The 23927-nt window shown below is 43.4% G+C and overlaps 1 protein-coding gene across 6 annotated transcripts in view; it reads right to left on the bottom strand.

Annotated features, from left to right (window-relative positions):
- Nucleotides 1-13425, bottom strand: part of TRIM33 (tripartite motif containing 33) — a 252287-nt gene extending 238862 nt beyond the window's left edge. For 4 of the 6 annotated variants that reach the window (XM_077481589.1, XM_077481585.1, XM_077481587.1 and 1 more), the window contains exon 1: nt 12859-13425. In XM_077481589.1, the coding sequence (XP_077337715.1) occupies nt 12859-13279 (421 nt within the window). In that variant the 5' untranslated portion in view covers nt 13280-13425. Of the gene's footprint in view, nt 1-12639; nt 12671-12858 lie in introns of those variants that run through there. The other 2 variants (XM_077481584.1, XM_077481588.1) reach the window with 2 other exon arrangements.
- Between the last annotated feature and the right edge of the window lie 10502 nt (nt 13426-23927).

Genomic DNA, 23927 nt, shown 5'->3' on the forward strand with positions numbered 1-23927 from the left:
GTACAAAGCCATCCACAACTCTGCCCCCAGCTACATCACTAGCTTAGTCTCTAAATACCAACCTACTCATTCTCTTCGTTCCTCTCAAGACCTCCTGCTCTCTAGCTCCCTCATCACCTCCTCCCATACTCGCCTCCAGGACTTTTACAAAACCTCTCCAATCCTATGGAATTCCCTACCCCAATCTGTCCGCCTATCTCCTACTTTATTAGCTTTTAGACGATCCCTGAAAACACTTCTCTTCAGAGAAGCCTACCCCACCCACACCTAACGGTATTTTCATTTTCTCCATCAGCTCATCCCCCACAGTTATTACCTTTTGTTTCAACTTGACCCTCCCTTCTAGATTGTAAGCGCTAACGAGCAGGGCCCTCTGATCCCTCCTGTATTGATTTGTATTGTAAGTGTACTGTCTGCCCTCATAGTAAAGCGCTACGCAAACTGCTGGCGCTATACAAATCCTGAATAATAATTATAATAGTCTCTTCAAGAGCGGACGGTCCTCTTTCAGATAAAAGTGGTGTCCATGGAAGATTCGCCGCAAGATCACTTATCAGAGGCAGGAGAGGGCGCACCACCCCCGTCCCCCCTCCCGCCGCTCTCCATTTGTTTCTACCACTTACCAGTAGCAGCAGAGACGATTGGGTCTTCTTCCCTCACAGGCTGGAAGACGAGAGAAAGGTGGCCCCTGCTTGGCTCTATGACATTGGAGGATGTCAAACGTCACTTGCACCCTCCATTTTTTAGAAAGGGGATAAAGTCTTTATTGCATTTTAGTGTAAATATGAGATCGGAGGTCTTTTTGACCCCAGATCTCACATTTAAGAGGTTCTGTCATGATTTTCTTCTATTACAAGGGATGTTTACATAATAGGAATAAAAGTGACCCATATTTTTAATTTTCAAAAAGGGCAGCGTAAAAATAAAAAGTAAAATTAAGAAACAAAAAAATAAAATAATGTAAAGCGACAAGTCGAGGTTGCGTGCAGAAGCGAAAGCATATGAGAGTAGCGCCCGCGTATGAAAATGGTGTTCAAACCACACATGTGAGGCATCATCAGTGTCAAAGATAAAATTTTGTTTTTCAGTTTAACTCAAAGATGGCATTGTGTCTCAGGGCTCTTTTGATCACTAAAAACAAACAAACAATCTCAGACATCTGTGAAAATTAGATTGCCAGGTAAGCCTAATTAAAAGGAAAAAACTACTAAGGGCTAGTTCACACCAGACGCAGTTCCGTGTGCTTTTTTTCTGCACTAAAAATGCATGTACAGTGTTTTCCATGTATTCCGATAGCTCTAGTTCACACCATGCAGTCAGTTTCTGGCACAGAAATGGACCAGAACTGACTGCATTGGTGCAGGAAAAAAAAAAACACATGGAACTGCATCTGGTGTGAACTGGCCCTTAACCAGTTCTCGACCAGTGCACGCCAATGTACATCAGAATGGCACGGGCAGGCATATTGGCGCACATGTACGTCCAATCTTTAATGCCGCCCTGCCATCACGAGCGCGCCGGCTGCGGCGTGCTCGCGTGCTGGTCAGGACCCCCGTGAGTCCAGTCGCGGGTCACGCGGACTCGAACGCCGCAGGCAGCTGAACGGAGAGATGCCTTTGTAAATTGCATCTCCCCATTCTGCCTAGCAACTAGTGACGCTGATCTCTGCTCCATGTGATTGGAGCAGAGATCAGTGTTCACTAAATTAAAGCCCAGCCCCCAACAGTTAGTAACACACCCCTAGGAACACTTAACCCCTGCACTGCCACCCACTGGTAAAAAAAAAAAAAAAAAAAAAAAAAAAAAAAATGCCATAAAAACTATCCCCTATGTTGTAAACGCTATAACTTTTGCGCAAACCAAATAATCGCTTATTGCGATTTTTTTACCAAAAATATGTAGAATACATATCGGCCTAAACTGAGGGAAAAAATATGTTTTTTTATATATATATTTTTGGAGATATAACAAAAAGTAAAAAATACTGCATTTTTTTCAAAATTGTCGCTCTATTTTTGTTTATAGCGCAAAAAAAAACAAAAAAATTTAAAATAAAAAAAATAAAATAAAAAAAACACACAGGGGTGATCAAATACCACCAAATGAAAGCTCTATTTGTGGGGAAAAAAGGATGTCAATTTGGTTTGGGAGCCACGTTGCATGACCGTGCAATTGTCAGTTAAAGCGACGCAGTGCCGAATCGCAAAAAGTGGTCTGGTCTTTGGCCAGCAAAATGGTCCGGGGCTGAAGTGGTTAAAGGAGGGTGTTCCACGTTATTAAGCAGAGCACCATTGTCAAGCAATATGGGAAAGAAAAAGGATTGCACTGCTGACAAAAAGTGAAATAGTTCAATGCATTGGACGAGGTATGAAAACATTAGATATTTCAAGAAAACGGAAGCGTGATCACCACACTATTAAAAGAGATTTGTGGCTGAGTCAGAGCACAGATGGGTCACATGCAGATACAAGGCACATTGAGGAAGATTTTTGCCAGATCCATGCATCGGATCAAGAGAGCAGCTGCTAAAACACCATTACATAGCAGCAAACAGATATTTGAAGCTGCTGGTGCTTCTAGAGTCCCACGTACATCAAAGGTGTAGAGTCCTCCAGAGTCTTGCAACTGTACATAAACCTTCCACTCAGCCACCTCTAACCAATGCTCACAAGCAGAAACAGCTGCATTGGGCAGAAAAATGCATGAAGACTAATTTTCAAACAGTCCTATTCATTGATGATGAGTGCCATGCAACCTTGGATGGTCCAGATGAATGGAGTAGTGGATGGCTGGTGGACAGCCACCCTGTTCCAACAAGGGAGCGACGTCAGCAAGGCGGTGGCGGAGTCATGTTTTGGGCCTGAATCATGGGAAGAGATCTGGTCGGCCCCTTTAGGGTACCAGAAGGTGTAAAGATGACCTCTGCAAAGTATGTGGAGTACCACTTTCTTCCCTGGTACAGAAGGAAGAACTATGCTTTCCGTAATAAAATCAAACTTCATGCCTGACAATGCACCATCTCATGCTGCAAAGAACACCTCTGCATCAATGGCTGCTATGGGGATAAAAGGAGAGAAAGTCATGGCGTGGCCTCCATCCTCCCCTGACCTCAATCCTATGGCGAACCTTTGGAGCATCCTCAAGCAAAAGATCTATGGAGGGTGGGAGGCAGTTTACATCCAAACAGCAGCTCTGGGAGGCTATTCTGACATCTTGCAAACAAATTCAAGCAGAAACTGTCCAAAAACTCACAAGTTCAATGGATGCAAGACTTGTGAAGCTATCAAATAAGGGGTTCCATGTTAAAATGTAACGTGACCTGTAAAAATGTTTACAAAGTTAAAATGTTGCTCAAAGTTTGATTGAAATAGCTTTTGATTTGAGTAAATATGCTGAAAACAAATGACAATTTTCAGTTCTTTATAACCTATAAAGTGTTTTGAAACTTACTGGGCGTAATAATATGGAACAGGGCATTGCAAGTTTTTTTTATTTTGAAAAACAAAAAAACTGTTATTAGGAGGTTTGTTCAATAAAATTTGAATTGTACTCTTAATAGTTGATAACATGAGAATTATGCGGACTAAACTGTCTACATCATTTAGGTAAATGAGAAAAATATCATTGGCATAACAATTTGGAACAGGGTGCTTAAACATCGCCTATGGAGATTAAGGGTAAAAGTTGGTCGCCAATCCACGAGCGCGCGCAGTTTTGAAGCATGACATGTTGGGTATCAATTTACTCAGCATAACATTATCTTTCAGAATATGTAAAAAAAATGGTCTAACTTTACTGGTGTCTTATTCTTTAATCACTTGCCGATCAGTCGCCGGCACAATCCCGCGACCCGTCGTAGCTGTACGTTGGTCCCTTTAAGTAGGATAGCAGGTGCATGTGCCCACTGTACACTGGGAGTGCCGATGCTCATGACCAGAGGTCCCAGTGACCTCTGGCCACAAGAGGCAGAACAGGGACATGTGTGTGTAAAAACACATATCCCAGTTCTGAGAGGAGAGGAAAGATTGTGAGTTCCTAAGAGTTTTTTTTTTTTTTTTAAAGTCCCAATATGCCCATAGCAAAATTATTTCATGTTTAACAAACTGACCTTTTTGTCTTCTGCTAGCAATGCTAGGCTGTTAGAAAAGTTCCTGTCCCATGTGAAGTGATACCAAATGCATTTCACCTGGGACAGGATGCAGCGCTACAGATAAAGCATGTAGCTCCTGCTTCCTCCACAGCCACTTGCTTTCTGCAGCGCCAGATGCCATCCCAGAGGTCACATCAAAGGGCTCTATGCACCACAAGTTGAGCACCCCTGGCTTACACAGAGGCCATTTGGGTATCATGTATGCTTACTTACATTTGGCAAAGCATTCCCAAAGTAAATATACCATGGCTGGGGTTTATCTTTACCCTTTACACCCACAAACAATACAGTATATGCTCCAACAATTCTGATGCTTGGGGAAATTCTGTGATACTCAGAACATAAAATTTAAAATATGGTAGCGTTCAAAGCAGCAAGGGTTCTTAAACCTTTCACGCCTAAGGGTAAAACAAATATTAATTTTGCAACTTTGACATGTATTAGTAAAATTGTACATATCAACTACTTTGTGCATTCAGGGTTATTATAACTTGTTTATTTCAGGACAAGTTAGGCGTTCATTTGATGGTAAATGGTTATCGATATCTGATTTTTTTGATTAAAGGAAAACTGGCCCAAAATAATATGCAAAAAATAAATATGCCTAGGTTAGCGTTTGGGTCAAAGATCAGGGTCAGAAAAAAAAAAAAAAAAATAAAAAAAAAAAAAAAAATTGGCATCAGCGTGTTTTTAGGTAGGACAAAATAAAAAGCGCACTATATTGTTTCTGGGCTGTACTACAGGTACAAACAACTAACATACACACGTGGTATTGCTGCAATCGTCGGGGGCTGAAGAATTTGGTTTGGGTTGTTCTTTGGTGGTGTTATGGTTGTAACAAAAATACAGCTAAATTTTAAACATTTTCTTCTGCCCCGACGATTGCAGCAATACCACGTGTGTATGTTAGTTGTTTGTACCTGTAGTACAGCCCAGAAACAACATAGTGAGCATTTTGCTTTTTTTTTTATTTATTTTTTATTTTTTGTCCTACCCAAAACACACTGACGCCAATAAAAAAAAAAAAAAAAAAAAAAAAAAAATAAAAGATATACTAACCCTGATCTTTGACCCAACCCCCCCCCCCCTTTTTTTTTTTTATTTATATTTTTAATTTTTTTAAACATACATTACACCTTTTTCCCCCTCTCTGCAAGAAGAGAGAAAGATGCATTGCATCTTTCCTCTCTATTCACAGGGAGAGAGAGAAACACAGGGACAGGCTTTACAGTGACCAATCACTGTGGTAGCCAATCAGAGGCTACCACAGCGATCAGGTGACCTGGAATCAGTAGTTCTGGGTCCCGACTGTTAGTATGGGCCTGGAGCTCTTGGTGAGACTCCGGTCTCTGTGCTGGGAGAACACTGTACGGCAAGCTCCCAGCACAAAAGGAGATACGCATATATACGGCCCCAGAAAAAAAAAAAAAAAGTGTAGTGGGGGGGTCGCATTTATGTGTTATGTTGGCATCAAGGGGTTAAAGTATACTTTCAACATAAAGACACCCCTCGTAACAGAGCGCTTGTCACCCGCTTCGGTGCTTCTACCAAACAGTGCCTCCTGCCTTTCAAACCATGCCAGCAGACCAAAAGCCAATACCAGCCCCTTTATTCCAAGCATTGTACAAAGACAAGATGTTGAGGTAGAACCAAAGGAATGACTCTTTATTGAACAGAAATACACTTATACACTTTAAAACGTAGGTCAGTCACCACATAAACTTAAAAAAAAAAAAAAAAAAAAAATACCCAAATCATCACATAAGGGTTAGACAACAAGCTGAAGTTCACACAAGGCTAATCCCATCATAAGAATTTCCAATAGTTAGCCAAATTATCCAACAGACAGAAACAATAGGTAACTCAATCAACTATGGGAATGCACACCTAGGAGGAACACAATGGGAGAGAAGAGATGTACTTAAAGCGATTATTTAAAAAAAAAAAAAAAAAAAACACAACGAAACAATGCTTTTACAAACATGTCACACTTGCCTCCACTGTGCAGCTCGTTTTGCACAGAGTGGGCCCAAACATCCTCTTCTGGGGTCCCACGGCTGCTCCTTCTAGCATCAAATGACCCCTAGAAGAAGCGCTCTCCCGAGGGGAAGTTACCTTGCAGGCATGCTCCTGATGTTGCAGTCTCCATTCTTTGTTTACATTGAGTGGTGGAAATCTCCCTCTACTGGCTGCATCATATTGGGCTTATTTACCACGGTCTCAGACAGTAGGCAGAGCCAATGAATTCTATAAGATCTAATTTACAGGTATGGCCAGGAGAGGGAGCCTTATATCAATGGATGTAAACAGAGGCTACAGGCATCAGATCTAAGTAATGTAGGAGGTGCCGGTGTTGAAAAAGAATGGACAGAAAGTCCGCTTTAAGGGTTTTTAACTTAATTCACAGTTTAAAATAAGGAAGAAATTTTTTTTTAAAGTTATAGGCTGACAAATACAAACATTTTAAAACATTTACATTTAGTTTTTGTTAAAGTGGGTGTAAACCGCCAACATGAAAAAAAAAAAATGCATGTCCTTCAATAGTGTGTACCTCAATTCAATGCACCAAGTGTGATTTCTGTCTGCAGTCATTTCTGACAGACTGCAAAAGATGGGAGAAGAGTGCTCCAACATCCAAGCAGCTTGTGACTGGCAGCCTCAGTTTTGCATGCTTGCCTATGTGACTGTAAAGCGGGAACTGTCTCTTTACCTCCACTCAGTTCTTAGATTACACAATGTCCTCTTTTCAGAGCTGTGCAGTGTGACGTAATTATTATTATTCAGGATTTATATAGCGCCAACAATTTTGTGCCTCCTGCACCTGGAAGCCAAGTAAAACTGTATAAATTCTGGACATGAAAGTGATGTAAACAAGGGATGGCTACAGATAAACAGATACAACTTATGTAGGAGGATGTTTCATTTGCGTGCATCACATACAGGCAAGTCACTTCATTGGGTATATGTAAAGGTTTACAAACCCAGGAGGACTCCTCTGGAGTTTTAGCAACTGGATTTGCAGCTATTGATATATTTGATCCTCTATACGCCTTTGTATCTGTGCACATCTGTTTATCCTGTACAAGGCGATATATGTGGTTACTATATTATTTTTGTACTAAACTTTAATACCAATAAAAGTTTGGATTATTAAAAAACCCCGTTGACAACCACTTTATTTTTTCTTTATTCCACAATTGTATCTCACATTTACAATATTAAATAGAAGGCACTGCTATACCACTGCAGTGGCAGCGTTCTACAGAGTAAGGCTTTATTTATTTTTTGTGACGCTTCCAGCATGCAGGTGACTGTCAGCTTTCATAGTGATACGATCATGGACTGCCCTAATTGGTTCCTGGTCATTAGTGGGGACCTGAGCCAGACAGTTATTTGGATAATGAACATCCAATTTGACAACGTGAAAAGGGGATTTGAGGAATAGAGTGATCTATGTTGGCATATGATCCCAACACTCACTTAAAGCCTGGGATTTTCCTAAGGGTCACAGGGGTGCAATTTTTAGTCTGAAGTCCGCTCTCATCAGGAATCACCAAGTTCAGTCCAGGCACCACGGCATCCCAACTTCAGAAGTCGGATATGCCAAGTGCCTGGACTGATGGCAGTCCACTGAGAAAGCTGCTCCTCCACAGCTCAGCACTCCAGTGAGCGTGGAGGAGCAGAGCTGATTGACAGTCAGCAGCACTCCTCTCGCGGAGCTGAGAGATGAGAGAACAAAGCCATTGGTGATCTTCGATGGCTCAGTTCTCAGTGCAGAGACGCCAGAGGACAGATGCAGCATCGGACCAATGGCACATCCACCTAGGCAAGTATGATTAGGGGGGAAAAAAAAAAAAAAAAAAAAAAAAAATAACACCATACACTTCTCATTTAAACTGAAGGCATATAGATAATTATAAAACAAGTCCAGTTAAAACCGTGACAAACTACTACTAGTTATACCATGACTTGAAAATATAAAAAGCCTTTACAGACACTAACTCCTATCCCAAGACTTCTTGGTACCATGGTGTTTGGATTATGTTAAACGAAGTTCTGCTAAAAAAATAAAAAAAAAGTCAGCAGCTACAAATACTGCAGCTGCCTCTTCTCTGCAGCACTGGCATTGTAACTCCACAGCCGGGAACCCACTCCGCATGCACAAGCCGCACAGTGCCTTAACCGGCCATGGAAATCGCCTGGGACCTGTGATGTGTCCCAGATGATTGCCGAGGGGGGGGGGGGGGGGGGGGGGGGAGGTGATCTCTCTTCCGGTGCTGCAGTGCGCTGGGAGGAAGTGGGAGCTGGGACCCTCTGAAAAGAGGGTCCCGGCTCTCCCTCCAAAAAAAATAAAAAATAACGTGCCAGATGTGGCATGTCAGGGGCTCACCTTCCCTTAAAGCGGAAATTAAATTTTTGGATAGAACTCCACTTTAACCAGAACGGTCATACCTCCAGTAATAGTACAAAGAATCAATACTTGCCTTGACACATTTTACACCACCATGATGATTAGAATAACGTTGATTTAAAAATGCGAGTAGAAAGCTTTTTTTTTCCCACTCAGTGACAGGTCTCCCACATTGCCAAACCTGTTGTCTGAGGCTACATTCACACCAGAGCATTTTCAGCTCAAAATGCCCAAAAGTGGAGGTCTGCCCACCGCTACAAAAATTAAAAGTCAGCAGCTACACATACTGCAGCTGCTGGCTTTTAATAAATCGGACACTTACCTGTCCCAGAGTCCAATGATGTCAGGAACCGCAGCTGATGTTTCCAGCAGCTGTCGGGGGCATGCTGTCACTATTGCAGTTAAGGGAACCCAGCAGTGTAGCCTTATGGCTTCACACCAGGAACTCAGTTGCACATGGGCGAGACCCAACTCCTCTCTCTCATACTGGCCTGGTGACAGGCGAGAAGGAGGGAGCCAGGCGGTCACGTCAATATCCAAAGCTGTGGCTCCCGGAATTGGGAACAGCATACCTTTCAAAAAAGAATATGAGCTTCTTTGGGGGATATTACAGGCGTTTTTCTGCTTTTTACATTGGTGACCTGTACAAGAGTGTGGCTAAAAACACGGTAAAAACGCACGACTTTGAAGCACTGAGGTGTGACTGAAGCCTCAAACCAACTACCACTAACTATAAATTTTATACAATGGCATAAGAGAACATGTGCATTTGTAAAAGCTATAACTTAGAAGTACAAAAGTCACATCAAAGTGTAAAGGATATCATTCCTTGCGATTCAGAAGCAACTTTATTTTATTTTTTTTATTTTTTTTACTGAAGTGACACAATTTCATTGATTAGACCCCTTTCACACTGGGGCTGTGTTTAGAAGTTTTAGCTCTAGATATAGCCTAAAATAGAGCCTGAAATCGATCTCCTATTCATTTCAGTGCGTCTTTTCACACTGGGCTTGTGCGCTTGTGGGAAGTAATGACAAGTCCTACAAGCAGTATCTTTGGGGACGCTGTATACAGCGCTCCCAAAATTCCCTGCCCAGAGAAATGAATGGGCAGAGCTTCCAAAGTACCTAAAAAAGCGACTCGGAAGCGCTGTAACACTGGCGCTTTTAACTTCATCATCCGTTAGTGGGGGTTAAAATCGCTGCTTAAACAGCGCTAAAACGAGCTGCGCTTTGGCACCAACGTGGCCACAGCTCAGTGTGAAAGGGTCTTAGAGTGATATGAAAAACCAAAATATTTCTCTAGAGATCACGAGTATACATATAAAACTCATCCAAAGTTATACATACATCACAAACCAGCTTGAACAAAATAAATCTAAAATGTTTCACATAATAGTAGAAAAATAGCCAACACTAGTACTGTGGCCCACACATTTGTCAACAAATACCCTGCTTCCAGGGACAGTACCACGTATTGACTCGACTAATCTCTGATCCTGTTAAAATTCCTAGTCAGCTGAATATTTAGACCTCATTCCCACGGATGTTTTTATAGTCGCTTTTAGGAGCGTTTTTCACAGCTTAATATAGCCTCTCCATGTTAGCCTATGGCCTCATGCTCACCAAGGCGTTTAGAAGCTGTAAGTGACAGACGTATTTAAGCTAAATTATTTATATTTATATATATATATAAAAACACCAAATGCTGATAAACGCAATTTAACGAGGCTTAACGCTGTATACACACGGTGAAGCCTCTTCAAAGCCTATGGGAGCCCATTGATTTGAATAGAAGTCACACTGAGTGACAAAAATCTTGAAAGGGAACCCCACCAAAATGTAACGTAAATAAAAATAATGTTAATAAAAAATTTTTAATGCAGCCACCACATCTAACTATATTCTCCGCATTCACGGTGTGTGTTCTGCATGCGTGTTCGCAATGATTTTGGCTTTTTTTCTTTTTTAACTTGCATTCACATGTGTTTGGAGGCAATCAGATGCCGAAAAATGCAGCATGCTGTATTTTTTTTGTAACACACATAAAAGCACTGTAGTGGAATACAGTCACTTTTCTTGCTCATGCGTTTGTGTTACATTTTAAAAACACACCTGAGTATTTGGTATAAAATAAGCGTTAAATAATTTATAGCGAATATATGTGGAATTGTATGTTAACCACTTGAATGCCAAACGATTTAACACCCTTCTTGACCAGGCAATTTTTTGCTATACGGCACTGCGTTACTTTGACAATTGCGCTGTGTAATCAACTAAACTGTACTTTTTTTCCCGCAAATAGAGGTTTCTTTTGATGGCATTTGATCACATTTGCATTTTTAATTTGGTGCGCTATAAAACAAAGAACGACCAACAATTTTTTTTAAAAAAATTATATTTTTTACTTTCTGCTCTAAAACATGTCCAATTTCTCTCTTTGTGACAGCAAGGACTCGTCTTCCCACACTGTCACTTTTTGTCAGCAGCACAGCTCCACCACAGCCGCGTCATTCATTCACTGATTCCTCTGAATGAAAAAACAAATTTTGCTTGTTCACTGCTTCTTCAGGACTGGGGCATACATTGAGATATATTTTTTTTAGATGGATTAAAGTTTTGTAAATTGAAAAATCCATGTTTTCCCCAGGCCTGAAGAAGCAGTGAATCTGCAAAACGTGTTGACGTATATTTGAGCGTCAATCCATATACAGGTAGCTCAGGCATGTATTTTGTGGTTAGGTTGCATCTCATATGAGATTTGATCTACATGTACAATAATAATATCCAATTTTGTTTATGTATATGGTAGTACCCTAAAATTTTGCTTTTAGCACACTTGAAGTAATTGTAAACTGTCACCTGGTAAACAAACCCATTCAGTTGAAATGCCTTAGTCCAGGTTCATACTGCTGCAGGTTAGCAATTGTGTTTGTTCAGCTGATCATGCACAATTTCAAACCGGCAATGCAGTCCGTCACCAAAAGTAGTACAGGAACTACTTTTGGGAATTGTGTCAGTGCCATCGCCGGCAATAGCCATCGATTTGGCATGCGATCTGACATGTCAAATCGCATGCCAAATTGGTCCAATGTTTTAAGCTCCAAATCTAAGCCCACGTTCACATCACACGTCTTAAATCTAAGCCCTCTGATTCCTCTTGTACTAAATTGCATTGTCTGACCTCATTTTGTAAAGTGGAGCACAAACTGTTCGTGCTATTTAAATACTGTATAATAATAAATGAAAAAGGCAAAACATTTATGTATAAATGTTAAATACCTTGTCTTTTTATAAAGTGATTACAATTACATTCCCTCTGCTCTCAGCTACATAAGAGCAGGGGAGGAGGAGAAACAGCAGAACTTCCCAGTGAAAGTTTGTGCTTCACCTTTGAGGTGCATGTTATGGTGTAGGACACCCACTTCCCACTGCCAGCACGGGCTCGTCTCACGGCTGTAGCTTTTTGAAAACAGCATGGCCGTGCACAGCCGCATCATTAAATACACAACCACCTCTGTCTGAAAGGACTACAAATACTGTCTCCACCACGACACACACATAGCATGAATGTGCTGCATGTACACTGTTCAGCAAGCTTGTAGTTCATTCAGTCTTCCTCTAGCTTTGTAACTGAATTCCTGTGTGGAGATACAGACACAAAGCTAAAGAAAGACTATGCAGGAGCCTGACACTGCACCCGAGAACTGCTGGTCACGGGTACAATGCTCTAAAGCAGGGATCTTCAAACTAATGCAGGAACCCAACACTGCAGCCGAGATCTGCAGGAGCCTGACACTGCACCCGAGATCTGCTGTCACGGGTACAATGCTCTACAGCAGGGATCTTTAAACTACAGCCCTCCAGCAGTTGTGGAACTACAATTCCCATGAGGCTTGGTAAAACTGTCATTCATTGACATGATGGGGATTGTAGTTCCTGAACTGGGGAGCCATAGTTTGAAGACCCCTGTTCTACAGGCTCCAATTAAAAAAGAATGCATTAACTGCAACAACAACAAAAAAAAAAAAAAAAAAAAAAATGTAGAGATGAAATTAGCCTTTAAACAAGCAACGCACCATTTAAAAAGCTCATCCAGTAGCTGTTCTGCTAAACCACCTGATGCCCAATCTTCTGAAAGTGACAGCATCCGAATGGGACACGAAGTTCCAGGACAAGCCCAGTGTTTACCCTCCGCACAGCCATGTTTACTGACAAGTGTCTCACGTGTGACCATGTCGGATGATCCTCCATGTCAGCCCAGTGGGCACATGACTCAGCCCCCCTCCCCCGCTCACCTTGCTGGATGTCTCCGTTGCTCCCCCCGGGAAGCGGTACACTCAGCTGCCTCTCGGGCTCCGGTAGGCAGCGGCGGCAGAAGGAGTGCAGGCACGGCAGCAGCTTGGGCTCGGTCTCCCGGCTCTGCAGACTCTGGTTACACACGGCGCACGTATCCAGCAGATTGACGGCTCCGCTCGGTGTGGAGGAGGCCGCGGAAGACGAGGGGGCCGGACTCTCCTCAGCCGGAGCCGCCACCGCCGCCGGAGCGGTTGCCTTCTCACCACTCTCCGCCTTCTCCCCACTCTCCGCCTCCTCCACGGTCTGGGCCTCAGTTCCCGCACTGCTACTCCCGTCCTGTCCGCTGCCATTGTTGTTATTGCTCGCCGGACCTTCAGTCTCCCCTCCGCCAACACCACCGCCTCCTTTGTTGTCCGCCATGTTTTTCCTCTTTGAACCCCTGAACTGACCGCTTCGCGACGCCACCAGCGCACGTACAGTACGCCGCCGCAGTGAGGGCCACCCTCCTCTTTCCTTCCTTCGTCCCTAACGGCCACGGCGGAGTGACGTCACGGCGACGTGAGGGACCATGGCGCAGGCGCGGTGTTCTAGATGGGGAGACCCGCGCATGCACCCTGAGGGGGAGAAGTGTGGTTGACTGCGCATGTGCGACGTGACACGCTGCGCATGTGTTCATCTGCATTTCTCGTTGATTGGGCAGGAACTGGGATTTTCTGAGAGCACGTGTCTGCAAATATCCTCTTACTGTAGAATGTTTGTTTAGTAAAGATGTGGCAACAGCTTAGGTCTACAGTACAATAAAGTCTTTATTGGTTTCTATATATATTTTTTCCTTTGTGTGTACAAGCACATTGCCATACCTCCCAACATTTTGAGATGGGAATGAGGGACACCCATAAGCAAAAGTATCATTAATAGGATGACCCACCTGCCACGCCCCCTTACAAAGAGAATTAATACGCTAAAAATGATTGGTTAAACCCACAAGTGCTTTTTTTACCAATAGTTTTCCTTTATATTGGCTTTTGAAATGTATAAATGCAGAAATTTAGAAATGGGAGGAAAGGTTTAACACTAAAACACTTTATGATAGACAAATAGTGCATTTTTAATACAGGTATATAGATCTGACCAAAATGAGGAGGGACAGAGGGACATTGTTCCATATCAGGGACAGTCCCTCAAAATCAGGGACAGTTGGGAGGTATGCCTATCAGCAAAAGTATGCAGACATAAGACACACCCCTTGCCATGCCCCCTTAACCACTCCTGATTGGCTAAGACAGAGCAGTGGCACTATTGGCTCCATTGGCTGTCAAAGTTAGTCAGACAATCAGGGGAGAGAGGGGAAGGGGCCAGGTCGGGGCTCCATGTCTGCTTGGATAAACAGAGCTCTGACTCAGCTTGGGTGACCCCTGTAGCAAACTGCTAGCTGAGGGGGCACTCAAAGGAGGGAGGGACTAGAAGCAGCAAAGAGGGAGCCGAGAAGAGGAGGATCTGAGCTACTGTGTCCAAAACCAACTGCACAGAGGAGGTAAGTATGACATGTTTGTTATTTAAAAAAAAAACAAGCCTTTACAATCACTTTAAAAGGGGTTGTAAACTCTCGTTTAAAAAAAAGAAATAACAAAGTTTCATACTTACCTCCACTGTGCAGTTAGTTTTACACAGAATGGCCCCGATCATTGTCTTCTGGGGTCCCAGAACGGTGCTTGCAGCTCCTCCCCGCATTGATAAATTCCTTAGGAGAAGCTCTCTCCCTGGGGGTTACCCAAGTATAGCATTTGTGTCCACAGACACAGAATGCCAGACTCGGCCCTTCACTGGATTTGATTGACAGCAGCGGGAGCCAATGGCTGCTTTGCTATCAATCTATCCAATCAAGAGCCGAGAACCCCGGCCAGAGAGGTAGAGTGTGTTTCTGGCAAGGGAACGAATGGGCTCAGGTGAGTAAAACGGGGTGGGCTGGGGGGCTGCTTAGTGGCAGAAGTCAAAACACAAGGGTTTACAACCCTCTTTAACCACCTGCTTACTGGGCACTAAAACACCCTTCCTGCCCAGACCAATTTTCAGCATTCGGTGCTCTCACACTTTGAATGACAATTACTCAGTCATGCAACACTGTACCCAAATGAATTTTTTGTCCCTTTTTTTCCCAGAAATAGAGCTTTCTTTTGGTGGTATTTGATCACCTCTCGGGTTTTTATTTTTTGCGCTATAAATGAAAAAAGACCGAAAATTTTGAAAAAACGCATATTTCTTTGTTTCTGTGACAAAATTATGAAAATTATTAATTTTTCTTCATAAATTTTGGCCACAATTTATACTGCTACATGTCTTTGGTAAAAAATAACCCAAATTAGTGAATATTATTTGGTCTTTGTGAAAGTTAGAGAGTCTACAAGCTGTGGTGCGAATCATACAAAATTGATCACATCTGATGTACTGGTGGCCTATCTCATTTCTTGTGACCCGAACAAGTCAGAAAAGTACAAATACCCCCCAAATGACTCCTTTTTGGAAAGTAGACATTCCAAGGTATTTAGTAAGAGGCATAATGGGCTTTATGATGTTGTCATTTTTTTCCCACAATTCTTTGCAAAATTAAGATTTTTTATTTTTTTCCACAAAATTGTCATTGTAATAGGTTATTTCTCTCACATGACATGTGTATACCACAAATGACACCCCCAAAAAAATTCTGCTACTCCTCCTGAGTATTACAATACCACATGTGTGGGACTTTTTCACAGCCTGGCCACATAGAGAGGCCCAACATGCAGGGAGCGCCATCATGTGTTCTAGGAGCATAAATTACACATCTAACTTGTTGACTACCTATTACACTTTTGAAGGCCCTGCAGCACCAGGACAATGACACATGACACTGATGACAGATGGCACTAATATGTGGCACTGATGACAGATGGCACTTATATGTGGCACTGATGACAGATGGCACTTATACGTGGCACTGATGACACGTGGCACTAATACGTGGCACTGATGACAGAGGACACTAATACGTGGCACCGATGACAGATGGCACTAATATGTGGCACTGATGACAGATGGCACTATGTGGCACTGATGACATGTGGCACTGATGACAGATGGCACTGATGACAGATGGCCCTGACAACAGGTGGCACTGGGGACAGATAGCACTGGGGAGGATGGCACTGGGCGAGGATGGCACTTTTTTTTTTTTTTTTTTTTACTTACACCCGCTGCAGCCGTTCATCTGTCCCTTCTCACACGCTGTCTGTGTGAGGAGGGAGAGTGGCGCTGAGAGATGATCTCATATGTTTACATATGAGATCATCTCTCGTTGGATAGGCTGATCGAGCTGTAAACATCCGCTGTGATTGGCCGTTTACAGCGATCTGTGACTGGCTGTGTCCAAGGGACACAGCCAGCACAGAACTTCCCTGATGCGTGCTCCTGGGAGCATGCTTTGCGGAAGTAAACAGAAGGACGTCCAGGGATGGCCTCCCGGCAGATAGCTTCCGCTCTGTAGCCGTCTTTCGGCTATAGGGCGGGCGCAAAGCGGTTAAGGACCAGGCCTATTTTTCAAACTTTTTGTTTACAAGTTAAAACTATTCATTTTTTTTGCTAGAAAATGACTTAGAACCCCAAACATTATATATTTTTGGAGACACCCTAGAGAATAAAATGGCAGTCATTGCAATACTTTGTCACACCGTATTTGCGCAGCGGTTTTACAAGCACAATTTTTCGGGAAAAAATAAATTTTTGGGAATTAAAAAATAAAACAGCAGTAAAGTTAGCCCAATTTTTTTTACATTGTGAAAGATGATGTTACACCGAGTAAAATGATACCCAATATGTCATGCTTCAAAATTGCGCCCGTTCGTGGAATAGCGACAAACTTTGACCCTTAAAAATCTTTATATTCGACGTTCATGTCTTCAGATTACCCGTTTTGAGTTATAGAGAAGGTCATTTAGCTAGAATTATTGCTCTTGCTCTAAATATCTAAATATTGTGCCGATACCTCACATGTGTGGTTTGAACACTGTTTTCATATGTGGGTACGACTTACGTATGTGTTCACTTCTGCGTGCGCGCTCAGTGGGACGGGGCGCTTTAAAAAAAAAATTTCTTATTTATTTAACTTTTTATTTTTTTACACTGTCCTTTTAAAAAATTATGTAAGAATGTAAACATCCATTGTAATAGAAAAAAAAGCATGACAGGACCACTTTAATGTGAGCTCTGGGGTAAAAAAAACTCAGATCTCACATTTACACTTAACTGTAATTTAATAAAAAAATAAACAAAAAATGTCTTTTAAAAAAATAAATAAATTCCCCTTTAAGACCATTGAGCGGAAGTGACATTTGACATCACTTCCATCATCCAATGTTATGGAGCAGAGTGGAGACCATCTTTCCCTCGCTCGGTTCCATGCTACCGAGGGGAGAATATTGGATTGTCTCCGCTGCTAATAACAGCTCTGGTAAGCGGTGAAGACAACTGGAGCATGGCACAGGGGGGCACCTCTCCCGCTGCCGATAAAAGTGATCTTGCGGCGAATCCACTGCAGAGACCACTTTTATCTGAAAGAGGACCGCCCGGCGTTGAAGAAAATACTGGCGGCTGGTCCGTAAGTGGTTAAACACAAATTAACAATCCCTCCCAACAGTCCTGGATTGGGCAGGACATTTCCGCATTTCCAACATTGTCCCACGGTTAGGGATGAGCTGAACACCCCCCCGGTTCGGTTTGCACCAGAACCTGCGAACGGACCAAAAATTTACGCGAACATTAGAACCCCATTAAAGTCTATGGGAATCGAACGTTCAAAATCAAAAGTGCTAATTTTAAAGGCTAATATGCAAATTATTGTCCGAAAAAGGGTTTGGGGACCCAGCTCCTGCCCCAGGGGACATGTATCAATGCAAAAAAAACTGAAAATTGTTTTATTCTTACCGTAATTTTCCTTTCCTGGTGCCTATCCATGGCAGCATACCAGTGATAACTCCGCCCCGGAGTCCTCCCCTCAGAATAGTTACTAGCTTATAAAAAGGAAACCCATATCCCCCCCTAGCATTCTCCAATTATATCGAGTACCAGGTATGTATGCTGCCATGGATAGGCACCAGGAAAGGAAAATTACGGTAAGTATGAAACAATTTTCCATTTTCCTGGTGCCTCCATGGCAGCATACCAGTGATACAATGAATAGCTAAAACCAGGGTGGGTAATGCTTCAAAGGAAAACTTTATTTAAGGCAATGCCAGGGCTGACTCAATAGTCCTTCTACCAAATTCCAAAGTTAGTGCCCCTGGGTCAAATCTGTAGTGACGCATGAACGTATTTGGAGACGTCCATAGCCTTGCAGATAGTCTCTAAAGATACGCATGTCCTTGCCGCCCATGAGGACAAAACAGCTCTAGTGGAATGAGCTCTGACCGCCGGCAGATCCAACCCTCTTGCTCTATACACCTTTTGAATTAATTTTCAGGTTTCAGAGGCGATAGTCCTATCCTACCCCATGGCCTACCCCATAGCCTATTCGAGGACCTAAAGAGACTTGTGACCTGTAAGTAGCACGTTAAAATTTTTAAAGGCTAATATGCAAGTTGTTGTCCTAAAAAGGGTTTGGGGACCCAGCTCCTGCCCCAGGGGACATGTATCAATGCAAAAAAAACTGAAAATTGTTTTATACTTACCGTAATTTTCCTTTCCTGGTGCCTATCCATGGCAGCATACCAGTGATAACTCCGCCCCGGAGTCCTCCCCTCAGAATAGTTACTAGCTTATAAAAAGGAAACCCATATCCCCCCCTAGCATTCTCCAATTATATCGAATACCAGGGAGGGTATGTATGCTGCCATGGATAGGCACCAGGAAAGGAAAATGACGGTAAGTATGAAACAATTTTCCATTTTCCTGGTTCCTCCATGGCAGCATACCAGTGATACAATGAATATCTAAAACCAGGGTGGGTAATGCTTCAAAGGAAAACTTTATTTAAGGCAATGCCAGGGCTGACTCAATAGTCCTTCTACCAAATTTCAAAGTTAGTGCCCCTGGGTCAAATCTGTAGTGACGCATGAACGTATTTGGAGACGTCCATAGCCTTGCAGATAGTCTCTAAAGATACGCATGTCCTTGCCGCCCATGAGGACGAAACAGCTCTAGTGGAATGAGCTCTGACCGCTGGCAGATCCAACCCTCTTGCTCTATACACCTTTTGAATTAATTTTCAGGTTTCAGAGGCGATAGTCCTATCCTACCCCATGGCCTACCCCATAGCCTATTCGAGGACCTAAAGGGACTTGTGACCTGTAAGTAGCACGTTAAAATTTTTTAAATGTCCAGTTCTTGTACCGCCCCAGAGTGTGGGTCTGTAAAGGTTGGTAGTGCCCAGGCTTCAGAGAGTGTGGCACGGGAAGAAACTTTTCGGACAAAGCTATGTACTGTCCGTGGTTCTACCCTGTCTGGAAAAAGGTTATGTGCTCTTTTTCTGCCCTCAACGCTTGCAACTCTGAAGTTCTTCTTCCTGAAGTAATAGCCACCAAGAAAACCGGTTTCAGGGTTAGGTTCCAAAGTGAAGCAGAATCCAATGGGATGAACGGTTGAGACTTTCTAGAACCAGAGGTAGATCCCCGGCTGGAAAGGAACGTTTTAGCGGTGGGCGAATCTTCTTGAATGCCTTAAGGAACTGTACGATGAGTGCATCTTCTGCCCATCTTTTCTGGGTACTCGCTGAAATAGCTGCCACTTGGACTTTTAGGGAGCTTAGGCTTAGTCCCAAGTCCGAGCCTGATTGTAAAAATTCTAAGATTACTGAGGTGGACAGCACAGCTGGGTTCAACTGTCTGTCTTCCGCAAACTGTTTGAACTTATCCCATATCTTTGAGTAAATGTAATTAGTAGAGGGCATCCTTGCCTTAAATAGAGTTAAAATTACGCCCGCCGAACATCCTAGGGATTGGAATCTTTTCTGTTCAAGAACCAGGCATTCAAGTTCATCTTGTGTGGGGCTGGATGAAAAATTTTTCCCTGTGAAAGCAGTTGCAGGAATACTGGGATCTTGACCGGAGGACGTACACTGAGGCTCATTGACCAAGAGAACCATGGCCTCTTCGACCAATAGGGAAGAACTGTCACAACCCTGACCGTCTCCCTCGATAATCTAAGCAGAAATTTTGCAACCAATGGTCTGGAAGGAAATGCATATGCTGTCTTGCAGTGCCACGGGCACGATAAGGCATCTATCGCCTCTGCTCCAGGGTGAGGTAGGCGGGACAGGAACCTTGGCAACTTTGCGTTTGTCGGGGAGGCGAATAGGTCTATTTCCGGAGGTTTCTGTAACTTCGCAATCCACCTCAACACCGCCAGATGGAGCGACCATTCGTTGCCGTCTGGGAAACAGCGAGATAGGAGATCCGCCTGTTGATTCAAGTGGCCCCGGGAGATAGATTGCTTTCAAATCCACCAGATTTCTCTCTGCCCACAACATAATAGGCTCTACCTCTCTCAACAGCATGAGGCTGTGAGTTCGACCTTGACGTTGTATATATGCTACCGCTGCTTTATTGTCCAGACAGACCAGCACCTGTTTCTGACGTACATGTTCCTCCAAATTTATCAGTGCCAAATATACCACTCGCAGCTCCAGGATATTATTCCTTCCGTGGGGATATCCCATCTCCCTTGTACCTCCAGGTGACCACAGTGTGCCCGCCACCCCTTCACGCTCGCATCGGTGGTAAGGATGGTCCAAGAGGGCCCTGTAGGAGGCGAGGCCTCGAGATGTTGTCTTCTTTTGTCCACCATAGCAGACCCCTCTTCATGGATGTCAATATCGCTATCCTTTGATACAATGAGTTCCTCTTCCATTGTGTCAAAAGGCCCCATTGAAAAGTTCTCAGATGCCAATGGGACCAGGGCACCATCAGTATACAGGCTGACATGGTCCCTATCAGACTTAGGCAATTTGACATCGACAGGTGAGATAGCGTTCTTACGTGGCCCATTTTCTGAGCGATCACTGTCATTTTCTGGGGGGGGGGAGGCGCACTGTGCCTGCCTTGGTGTCAAAGAGGGCACCTAGATAAACCATTGCTTGCGTCGGGATCAGGACCCCCTTTCCTGTGTTTATTAGCCACCTGAACTCTTTCAGAGTGGACAGAAGAATTTGCCTATGCTCTACCAATTGGTCTGAACTGTATGCTAGCGATAGGATGTCGTCCAGACAATGGAAAACTCAAAGTCCCTTCTCTCTGAGGAGTGCTAGAACTGCAATCAACACCTTTGAGAATATTCTTGGCGATGTGCACAGACCAAAAGGAAGGCACTGAAATTGAACGTGAGTTGATCTTACTGCCACCCTCAAAAACCTTTGGAAGGCAGGCAGCATGGGCACATGGAAATACGCATCTTGCAAATCCACCGAGATCATCCAGTCTCCTGGTTGAACTGCCTGTATGATCGTCTGTAATGATTCCAGCTTGAAGGATTCCAACTGAATAAATCGATTTAACCTTTTCAGATCCACTACCGGCCTCCACTCTCCACCCCCTCCCTTTGGGGGTAAGAAAGAGGAGAGTAGAACCCTGTGAATCTTTCGGAGGGAGGGACAGGTATCACTGCCTTGTTGCACCAGCAGGAGTTGAAGGTAACTTTGCAGAGCTTCTGCCTTTTGAGGTTAGGTTGGGATCTTTGTTTGAATGAATGAGTCTTGTGGGGGCTGTTCTTGGAACATCCATAAATGTCCGAACCTGACCGTAGATACCACCCACAGGTCCCTGCATCTATGCAGCCAGGCTTCTGCGAACTCCTTCAAACTGGCAGCTACTGGTGGGGGTGACCTCTTGTCAAAAGGACTTCACACCCTCCTGGGTGCTGGAGAGACTTCTTTGTTTATTTGTTTTCAAGAAAGTAGCCTGAGTGCTTCTCCAAGTCCTTTTGGAGTCCCTACTTTGCCGGAAGTTGCTGGAATTTCTATTTCTAGACCACTGATATTTACACGACACTACTCGAGAACGCCTAATCCTTCTATCCTGGGGGTGCAAACCTGATTTTCCCCCAGTCACTCTCGAGATTGCATTTTCCAGCCTCTTTCCAAAGAGGGGCTTCCCATCAAACGGGATTTTGCACCAATTTTGTTTGGATGCCGCATTTGCTGCCCACGGCTTTAGCCACAATGCTCTTTTGGCCATGTCAGTATGGAACATTGTCCTGGCTGAATATCCCATGGTGTGTATTGCAGCCTCTCCAATAAAATCTGCCGATATTTTAAGCTCATCCAAAGCTTTAATAATATCTTTGGGGACATCTTCTCAAATAGCCTCCTTGATATTCTCCGTCCACACTTTGACCACATTGGAGACTGAAGCCAGGGCCACCGATGCTCTGCAGGCTCCGCCAGCCAACTGGTAGGCCTTCTTCAGGTCCGCATCTGTTCGTCTATCCAATGGGTCCCTAAAGGAAGCCGAATCTTCTATAGAAAGGGTAATATTCTTTGCTAGCTGCACTACCGCCACGTCAACTACCGGAGGAGTGTCCAGGAAAGCCGCATCCGAATCCGCCAGAGGATATAACTTCTGAAGTCTATTCAAGGAAAAACGTTTGTCCGCTTTTTCCCATCCACCATCCACTAGATCTTTCAATTCCTCCAGGAAGGGGAAACAATTTTTTTTTTTTTGGAGGCTCTACTGCTTCTACCCAACCAATGGCTTGTTTAACCAACAAAGGGGGGGGGGAGATAATTTACAAGGGAGGTGGGACTTTAAATGCAGCACATGGAAGCAAAACAATAAAAGGATGAATGTAAAGGAGTTTTATTGATACATCAATCTAAATATACAAAAATACATAATGATAGTACAAATAAATAAATACAGAATAATAATGCAAAATAACATACATATAATGATACATATGGTAATAAATTCACTAAATACACTCCAATTAAGTGCATTTATAATATAAAATAGCCAAAACAATATAAATAAAGATAAAAATAATGAATTCATATGATGTGAACAATAAAACATTTCCTCATTCATCTCAAAAAGACATGGTATATGACAATACTTAAGAGATAAAATCCGCAGGACCTATGACCTCACTAAAACTGAAGGGGGAGTAAGAATCCTATAATGACATAGAGGTCTTAATACAATTTGGTAAATACATAGAAACCGGTAGCTCTACTCGTTTCGTGACTTAACCGCCACTCATCAGGAGCAAGCATATATGGGATCTAGGAAAAATTTTTATATAAAAATAGAGAGATTAATTAAATCAAAATTATATATATACATGATTAAAGAAGCAAGGTTGAATGAATAATGACCTCAACCAAAGCTAACTTACTAGGATTCGCTATGTAGCCGATGCGGTAGTGGGACTGAAAAAGCGGCCCGGAAAACAGCTCCAACCGGGAGCTGAGGTGGACAAACATCCAGCACCGATATGGGCGATAGCCAGGGTGAGTGACTCGCAGGGACATTCTAAAGGGAAAGGAAGAAAATGGGATAAGAAAAGGTGGAGGGGGGAGGGGGAAGGGGGCAAAGGAGGAAAGGAAGGGAAGGGAGGGGGGATTAAAGAAGACCCAAGTAGGAAAATTACACGAATATGTACAAAGATATAGAAAGGGGGAAGAAAAAAGGGGGGGGGGGAAAAGGAGAGAAGAAGTGAAGGATATGTAAGTGGTGGGTAAGACACAATGGTGTGCAGAAGGGGGAGTGAAATTTGTACAGGTGTAAACTGGAAACCAGTGAATTAGAATAATCAAAGTAATGGTGTTAAGTGAAAACAAGTTACCTGGTAAACATGATGGTATCGGTGAAAAGAAGCCAAAAAGGTCAGATACTGGCTAAACCCAGTAAAAGTGAACATAAGGAACGTCCTGCCTGCCAGGAACACCCGGGGAACAGCCCAGAAAAAACATCGGTCACAGGGGAGTCCACCAACGCCACGCCATTTGACGAAGGGGAAGGCGCCTCGCGCCGGGAACCGGAACCTCCGGTCCCTCGGCGCACAGCCCAGACACCCATCGCCAATGAGCATGATATATACAGGCCGT

Source organism: Lithobates pipiens, unplaced genomic scaffold, assembly GCF_037356315.1.
Source record: "Lithobates pipiens isolate NorthernLeopardFrog02 unplaced genomic scaffold, aLitPip1_a1.2 Scaffold_16, whole genome shotgun sequence".
In the NCBI taxonomy this organism is placed as follows: Eukaryota; Metazoa; Chordata; class Amphibia; order Anura; family Ranidae; genus Lithobates; species Lithobates pipiens.